Here is a 9,322-nt window from a genome sequence, read left to right on the forward strand (position 1 = left end):
AAACACTAAAGCTACATTTTGCATATTGCTGATATTTATTTGAAAATTCTTATGCATTTGGTACAAATGTTTATATGTAAATTACGTGATGACCCTATAGGAAATTTTTACTTATTGTAAATATGCAACATTTCAGTATTCACTTTCAAATGATATTTCTAATATTATGTATGTATATATTGGGTAAGTCTTTTCGTATTTTGTCAATAAATGTCGTTGCAGTCGTATATCTCCAGTGCTACCAATCATATGTATATTGTATAAATATTCTATGAACATTTGTAAATTACTTTAGTACCTATCTTTTTTCGGCGGAGAACAGCAAAATATTGAAACATACTATTTGTTTTATAAAGACTATATTCATGTTGGGGTTTTTATAAGCTTATCAACAAAATTGCCAACGGTTATCATATATTTCAAGCATATAAGACTGTGTTTGTCTAGGAGTAATTCTACGTCTGAATACATATCTCCTAATTCAGTCAGAAAGGTAACCGTTTGCCGGTTGTGATTATTAAACAAATTTGTGAAATAGAAGGAATAGAAGAATTACATGGAATAAATTACGTGAAATTACTTTGAAATAAAATACATACAGATTATTAAGTGTAACATTCTTATAATCTTGAAATATGAGCAACCTGTTAACCTAAAGGTTGTTAGTGTTGCCTAAAACTATCCGCGATATAGAGTTGTGCATATAAAAATGATCTGCATGAGGAGACAAGATGAAATCCGCATGTGAATAAAAATTTAAATATATTTGATGCGATTGATGCAGATGTTCCATGGCACCCTCGGAAGTTTGGTATTACAAATGGGACAATGCCTTTGATCGTTAATCTATAAAATGTTATAACTATGCCAAAAACAAAGCTACCAAAGTTAAATTTGGTACAGGGGATCACAGTAGAGCGTCTGTCGAAAGGAATGGCATGTTTTTGACAGCTTGTGGGGGTCATGTTTCTTTACAGATTTGTGTCAAATTTAGTCAATATGTTCAGTAAGGTTTGTCATTTCATCATGACATGTTTCACTTTGGTACAACCCTTGGCAGTTGTCCGAGATTCTTCAGCTAGCTACTGTAGGAGCGATTCGCACAAAATATTGTCATCATAATGCTTTTTTTGAGGGCGCTTTTCAACGCATAATTGCAAAATTCTAAAATGATTATAATCTGCACGATAGTGTGCTTTATTACTCTTAAAAAAAAGCCACGAAATATTGCTGTCATTCAGGCTAGTATTGAGGCTAATCCCAATCAATCGGTTCAGCGTCATTCTGCACAATTGGCTCTCTCTTCGAGGACAACATGGCGAATTTTGTGTTTGGATTTGGCTCTGCATCCATATAAGATTGGGTTGGCAAAAGAACTGAAACCGACAGACCTTGGAAGCGCCTTGGTTTGGCAATAGGGCGCTGGTAAAGATGGAAGCCAACTACGACTTGCATTGCAAATCTTCTCAGCTGAGCCCCATGTCTGGCTTAGTTCATCGACAAAAAAAATTGTCGTTGTTGGCGGGAATCAAATCGTCTTGTGATTCAGGAAACGCAATTGCAACCCCGAAAATCAACATATTGATATGGATTATGGTATGGCAACATCATCGGGTCTTATTTCTTTCGTAATGAGGCGGGAAATTCCGTGGGCATCAATAGCGAGCATCATAACACAATGTTGACCGACTTTTTTCCCAAAATTTGATGAAATCGCGCAGACGACCTCTATTTCCAACAAGACGGACATGATTCACGTGTGAACCTGGACTCACTGCGTGCAAACGTTCTAATATATTATTAGGATATAAGAAACATCCGGTAGAGTTTATACCAGAAAAAATGTAAGATTCCTGCAAAACTAAATTTTCTAAAAAACTATGACTTATGCAATTAAATTTTTTTAATTGAGTTTTAAAACACATATGAAAAAAAAAATTTCCAACTTCAACCAACGGTTAGGTTTATGGAAGAATCGTATAAAAACATTTTGCAGAGCATTCAATTTCCTACAAAATCTGTCAAATGAGATATTTTTTCAATCAGTAGGAAGCGAGATTTTGACCTATTCTTTCTTCTGTTAATGCTCATAAAAAATAGAAAACTCCGAAGCGGAGAACTTTCCCGGTACCATTAAGAACTCGCAATTAGAGAGATGCCTAGTCACCATGCCGAGCAAATTAAAGACAGATGAATGTATACTTTGCAACCTTTATTATACAATTTTACCACCTGTAAAGATAATGCACTACATTGTTTGTTATAAAACTCTCAGCTTCTTAATATTCACATAACTTGCGAGAGGGCATGAAGCATATACCTTCAATGTAATCATGCCCCTAACTCTAGGTCGTATTTGAAAATCAATTTTTTTGGATTTTCCGGGTTGAATGTCATCCGTATAAGCAATTCCTCTAGCGAATTTCTTTTCCGTAACAAATTCAAATTCATTCTTTTTATTTTCCAACGAAACAGCGCATCGCATTCTCTTCTGTAAGTAATTGTAAACCTCAGCTTCCAAAATAACAGTTCTGCCTAAAATCGAGTAAAACAAATTTCAAGTTAAGAAAATTCATAAAGTTCTAATTTTTACCTTGTGGCCTTACCCTTCTTCACAAAATTTGGCAAGTCGATATCAACATATATATTCTTCACAGTTTTCATCGCCAATGAAGTCGTAAGCGTGAATCCTGTTTTTGGGCTAAGCGCAAATCCTGTTATGACCCAAGATTTGAAGGAAGTCGTTGGTAACTTTGTAGGTACTTCATCATAACCAGTAACGCTGCAATAACAGAAAAATAAATGTCTGGTTTTCAGAAGAACCCAAGCTTATTAAACTATTTGGGAAAGTGCTGAAACAGGTATTTTCGTTTCTTTAAAAAGTAAATTTACGAGTACATACCTTACATAATCGACGAAAGCAAACGTTTCGAAATAATTACGTGGCGTGAAATGTTTTGAAATGAGGTTTTTCTCTTTCGCAACAGGTTCGTGTACTAGAAATGAGGTTTATAACTATAAATAGATGAACATAATGAAATATTACTAATATTTATACCCAAATAGTAATTGGCATTTGTCAAGGTTACAAGACCAGCAGTTTCACCTGGATACGGGGAGTTTATATGCAAATACGCTTTTGGTGTCTTAGATTGCACATTTGATAAATCATTGAAAATTTTTCTGGTATTCAAATTATTTTCTGTTTGTAACATTAAAGCGTCTTTATCCATACCCAATAAACCAACATAAGAATTTGGTTCAGTAAATATACTTAAAGAAAGAATAGTACCCGGTTTGATGATTTCTGGTGTGTCGAAGGTGAGCTGCAAATATTTTACATTTTCAAAGATTTGATATTTTAATTTTATTTGATATTTTTTCTCTTCAGAGTATATTCACAGATAAATTTCTAATATTCCTCTTCAGTATTATTTTTTCGTACATTAAAAGCGCGTAAGAGAAGTACGATCACATATACAGGGGTTTCTAATAAGACTGATAGGATTTCTTAAAAACACACACTAATGGTTAATGAATTTTTAATTATTTTTATTTAGTGTAAAGTAGAATCGATACACTTAAGTTCTGAATATAAAATCATTCAAATGGTCTCCACAACTTCTTTTGCAGAAGCGAATTCGATGAACTCAATTTTCGAGTAATTTTTCCACTAAATCAAGTCGTATGTCATGAATAGCAAATTTAATATTGACTTCGAAAGCTGGAAGAAAATCTGTTTTTTTGGTACAGACCAATGACTTCAAATAACCACACAAGAAATAGTCTAATAGTGTTAAATCGCAACTTCTTGGAAGCCATTCAATGTCAAAATTTCTTGAAATTATCGAATCTCCAAACCTTTCTCGCAATAATTCGGTTGGTGCACGTGCTGTGTGGGACGTAGCCCCGTCTTTTAGAAACAGTTGTTCTCAAGATATCTTTTTCCAATTGCTGTCATAAAAAGTTATCATCGATTTATACCGCTCTCCATTGACGGTAACGGTGTCACCAGCTTCATTTCAAAAGAAGTATGGACCGTTGATTCCCCCATACCAAACTGTCAATTCACCAGAATCGACAGTTTTGTTTATTTACCGCACCACTCAGATGAAAGTGAGAATCATCGGAGAAGATGATTTTCTTAAAAAAATTGTTATCGCTTTCAAGTTGTTCCAAGACAAATTCACGACGTTTACGGAGGTTCAATAGCTTCAGTTCTTGAGTGAGAACAATTTTATAAGGACGCAAGCCCAAATATGTTATAATGTCCTTTCTCAAAATCCGCCAGGTTGGGTTTTGAAACAGTCCCAATTCTTGAGAACGTTTTGGAATCGACAAATTGCGGTCTTCAACAACACTTGCCTAAACGACAGAAATATCTTTCGACGATTAGCGTCACTGGTGAACAATTATTGCGACCATAAAATGGCAAAAGTGCACGAAAAGTTGCATTTAGAGAATGATAGTAAAATTGAGTAATTTGTAAACGTTGTTCTTGCGTATAACTTTTCACGATGAAATTGTAAACATAACTGAATATAAGAAAAAATAATTACAGATCATGACATATTTAAAATGGGCGAAACGTTACATAGAAATCATATCATCCCTATTGGCAACCGCAATATAAACTTACCGTATTTTTGAATTCGCTCTTTACCGAAAATGTTGTTTCATAGGAAACCATTTTGCCGCTTTTTATAAAATTCACAAACATATGCGCTTCCGGCATCATTTCATAAGTCGGTGTTATAAAGAAAGTGTGTGTTTGGCTCCAGCCGCCGTTGGGAACTTCAATAATATTACTATATACAATATTACCACGTCCAACAATCACACAAACTAAACTGGAGAATGGCTCTCGCGATGCTAAATGCACTTCCATGGGCCCATCAATAGTTGGGCTGAAGAGACAGTATTTACATAAAGAAAGAAAATAAATGTATATTGGTTGCGAATGGCTTAACTTACAACTGTGTATTAACATGAATTCCTTCCTTGCTGTTATCATTTCGTTGCTTTAGTTCAATTTTTCCCGATTTTTGTGAGTCTTCGTAATTGATAGTTACAATGATGGTTCTATAATTAGAGCACTCAATTTTCACATCAATATAACCCTCATCATTGACGTGGCTAACAAATGTCTCAGCGCCGCCATTGGTACCCGGATTCAACGTTACTAGCACATTATCATCCACATCAATCGGATCGCCGTTATAATTGTAAATAAGAGCGCGATATAGGAATACTTCATTTGGTTCATGGCATTCATATGACATTGATGGCATGCTTATTACATGCAGATGTGGTACAATTCTTACCACCTTTGAAATGGTGCGTATATTATGTACTGTATCTTCAACTGTGACATTTACAATAACATTTTGTATATTTCTACCTATTTCATACATATATATTGGTATTTCCTTATTCCCATTTTCAAGTTGATGTATCATTCTTATGGCGCGCTTTTTTTCTGGAATTATATTCAATACGCAGCTTCCTGATACAGGACTATTAGCGTCATAGCTAAAAATAACAAACAAACGGACTTCGTTTTAAAACATGTATATATGTATAATAATATTATAGCTTCTTCGAAGTTCCCTACATTTCTTCAACTTATTGCTCGAGCAGAAAATCTAACAAGCCATATTTATACTTAAATCTTAAAAATAATCAAACCTAATTCATTTTCAAATTACTTGTTTGTTACTATTTTTCTTACACAGTCTCATACTGTGCCAATAAATGGTCCAGCATGCTGTAAGCCTAACCTTTATTTGAATCAATGTACGTATTTTTGAATCAACTTACCGCGCTCGTACACCTACGACGAATTCATTCTCGTTTAAAGTCACATGACTGGGTATGTCCAAGGCTACTTCAAATGATGGCGGTTCATAATCTTTCACCTCGATAATTTTTTCCGCCAACATTTGCTGCCCTACAAACGCTTGTATAGACCATTCGCCCGCAATGACTTGCTCAGCTAACTTAAGTTTTCCCTTGTATACACCGGTATTAAGCACTACATCATCAAAACGTTCAACTGTATTGTTCTGCGAATCCTAGAACAACAAAAAATACATACACATTTATAGCGTATAATAACATAATTATATTATATGTATGTATGAGTACACGTGTGCACTGTCTACATACCTTTAATACAACAAATATTTGTTGGTTGACCTTCGCTGGTAGCAAGTACTGATCTAGGAATATTGCACGAAATTGTATGGTATCTCCGAATTTGTAGAATGCCTTATCAGTTTGCAAATATACCATTGGTAGATTTTCTATGTATTCCAGATTCGTGGAATTTTCAAAAATAATTCCCGACAGTCCCTGCGCTATCAATGTATATATGCCATTTTTAATATCACCGAATTCAAAAGTTGCACTTTCTCCGGAATTAGGTGGCACCACGATTTCGGTATTTTTGCTATAATCTGGCCCCTTCAGAGTGAGACCGATTCTCGCATTGTCCTGTACCTCATAAACACTCACATATATACTGTATTTAGTATTGGGTCTTATGCTGCCCGGCGACGTTATAGTATAATATCCATCCGCCTGTACCTCGACAATTACCGTAATCGCTAAGCCCAATATCGGCAGCAGCTCCGACAATTTGTACATTCTGGTTAAAGGCCGACTAAGTACTGATATGAATGTGTGAATTATTCAAATTGATGTATGCTCCTCTTGTACGTATAAAAATGTATTGAATATCACTGAATATATGGCAAGCAATGTTGATGTATATGTGAGTATGTAATTGTATGTATGTGTACAGGTGTAAGCGCAGCTTAAGCCTTTCTTTGATCAACTAGTTACGAACTACTTACCATCAAGTCGGCCAACTGTCTTTTTTCCAACAAAGCAACTGTTGATTTTTGCACGTTGATATTATACAGGGTGTACCAAAATTAACGCAAGAATTAAATTTGCCGCCACTTCAATCAATCTTCTAAGTTGACGAAGGTAGAACACTATTCCGATCATATTTTGTATGAAATTTTCGAAATGTGGCCGCTAAGCTTTCAGCATTTTTGGAATATTGTTCTAGAATGAAGACGCGTTCTTCTATCATGTAACGTGTGAAGCCTTAACTGTCAGTTGTCGATTTGTTTTTGTTTTTTTAGCACAGAGTTGTCAACACTTTGCTAGATAAATGACGATAAATTTAATTAAAATCTTGCGTCAATTTTGGGACACCCTCTATTTAGATCTGTCAGATTTTGGTCAATTTTCGGTAACTCGTTCGAGCATTTAGACTGGTAACTGACACGCGTGATGCTTTGCTCCAAGGCCTGAATCGGTTACTGCGGGATTGTCCACGTAGGCTTTCGACTTTACATATTCGCACTGGAAAAAGTCTAATGGTGTGATATCACACAATCTAGGTGGCCAATCGACAGGCCCAAAACGTGAAATTATCTGCTCACCGATGTGTTTTCTTAATAAATTCACTGATTGATGCGATGTGTGGGAAGTGGCGCGGCACAACCACACCAAACCGTTATTTTTTCTGTATGAAATGGCTGATCTTTAATCTATTTAGGTTGCTCTTCGTCTCACATGCAACAATTTTGCTCGCTTATATGTATACCCATTCTGACTGAAATGTGATCTCATCGCTGAACAAAATTTGGCCCGAAAACGTCGGACCCTCAGAAGGAAGCTTCCCGGAATTTAATTTAATTTTTTTTTGTTAAATGAAGCTTTTTAACACTATATGGTATGGCACGATGTGATTGGTAGCACTGGAGTTATACGACTGTAACGAGATTTATTCATAAAATACGAAAAGATTTTTTCGACTACCCAAAATTAACGCCAATATAAATCATTCGATTCTTTCTTAGAAAGTATAATATACAATATATGAATCTGATATATCAGACAATGTTACATTGCCACAGTTTACCTATACTACAGCTACACTTTCTTATTTTGGTTATATACGGAAATGTTAAAGGCGATAGTTACGGCTTTCAAAGTAAAGCAATAAACCCAATTTAAAGAGAAGTGCAATTAAATATTTGTGAACTTAAGTATAATATTTTATATATTATGCATAATAATTAAATATAATAATATACATATGATTAATTTTATATAGATATTTTCGAGCTACTATCACTTTCAAAAAAATTGCTAGAAAAAGTGCTAAATGGTTTCCAAGAATGTAGAAACAAGATTGTACCATAATAGCGTAATGAATTTAAGATTCTCGAAACCTCTATCTATATCATTTTTGGAGATTTCGTAAGATGAGCTTTCGCAAATCGGTTCACAGAGAGATCGATTTTATGTTTACCAATGTCTTCGGCTATGCACTGCTTCACCAATAAGTTGCTTCGTGGTTTCGCTACTCAATTCTCTCACAAAGCGCTGTTAATTAATGTTGAAAGTGGTATTTATGAGCAGAAGAAATTTTCAAACTCACATGATAATTGTAAAAAAATATGGAAAACCGCACTGCAAAGAAATCAACTTTACACAGTGGCTCGAGAATTGTTTTTGAACTTTCAATTCAATCTCTGAGAGATTTCCTCAAGTGTTTCTCATTTTCTCAGCACATATTGTAAAGAGTGCACAATACTTTGTTGTGTAAAAATGCATTACAAGCAGGTTGTGGATATTCTTGCCGGCTGCTGTGGCATTTATAAGTAAATATTTAGGTAAAAACGCAGAGGCAAGGTTGAGGATTTAAAACTAGTAATGTGTCTTATTGTATATATTTGTAAAGCATGTGTATTTAAAAACAAAAGCGGAATGTAAACAATGAGTAAGTCGGGAAAAATATAATCAATATAAACAAATCAAAAGCAAAGGTAAAAAAATACATTACATACAGACACATGTTTAACTGTTTAACTTCTGAATATAATGTATTGAAACAACATGTAGCGGTGCACAAACAACAAAAAACAATATGACAAAAAAACAAAAACACACAAAAGCCAAAGAAAAATTTCAAAAAGCAACTCAAGACAAATCAACTCAAAAGTCCAAACATAAGCAAATAACAGCACAATGAGAAGAAGGCCTTATGAAGAGATAATTAAAACAAAAGCAAGAAAAATGTTAACTTCGGCGGCACTGAAGCTGTAACACCCTACACAGGTGCATTTCTTATAACAAATATATATAATACATTTATAGGTAAATCTGAAAGAAGTAAATCTTAGTTGCACCGCAGCTAGTATACCCTTCACAATTAAAAAAGTTTTCCTTACAAAAACTTGATACTGATCGTTCAGTTTGTAAGGCCAGCATACTTCCCTTTTTTATACAAAAATTTCAT

The 9,322-nt window shown here is 34.5% G+C and overlaps 1 protein-coding gene across 1 annotated transcript; it reads right to left on the reverse strand.

Moving 5' to 3' along the window:
- Positions 1-2,194: 2,194 nt before the first annotated feature.
- LOC126753135 (thioester-containing protein 1 allele S3-like) lies at positions 2,195-6,671 on the reverse strand. The gene is made up of 8 exons (XM_050464336.1): positions 6,169-6,671; positions 5,821-6,074; positions 4,975-5,532; positions 4,640-4,907; positions 3,059-3,326; positions 2,903-2,996; positions 2,607-2,782; positions 2,195-2,535 (listed from the first exon to the last, which is right to left on the reverse strand). The coding sequence occupies exons 1-8, from the start codon at positions 6,646-6,648 to the stop codon at positions 2,261-2,263; spliced, it is 2,373 nt and encodes a 790-aa protein (XP_050320293.1). The 5' UTR covers positions 6,649-6,671; the 3' UTR covers positions 2,195-2,260.
- Positions 6,672-9,322: the final 2,651 nt, after the last annotated feature.

The sequence above is a fragment of the Bactrocera neohumeralis genome, chromosome 3 (genome assembly GCF_024586455.1).
Source record: "Bactrocera neohumeralis isolate Rockhampton chromosome 3, APGP_CSIRO_Bneo_wtdbg2-racon-allhic-juicebox.fasta_v2, whole genome shotgun sequence".
Classification (NCBI taxonomy): Eukaryota; Metazoa; Arthropoda; class Insecta; order Diptera; family Tephritidae; genus Bactrocera; species Bactrocera neohumeralis.

What these genes read in the sequence shown, in the direction of transcription:
- LOC126753135 (XM_050464336.1), bottom strand. Translation starts at nt 6,648, where the DNA reads ATGTACAAATTGTCGGAGCTGCTGCCGATATTGGGCTTAGCGATTACG. An exon ending in AGAGCGAATTCAAAAATACG is followed by an intron (nt 3,327 to 4,639) that starts GTAAGTTTATAT and finishes AAATATTTGCAG; the next exon opens with CTCACCTTCGACACACCAGA. An exon ending in GCTTTCGTCGATTATGTAAG is followed by an intron (nt 2,783 to 2,902) that starts GTATGTACTCGT and finishes CTGTTATTGCAG; the next exon opens with CGTTACTGGTTATGATGAAG.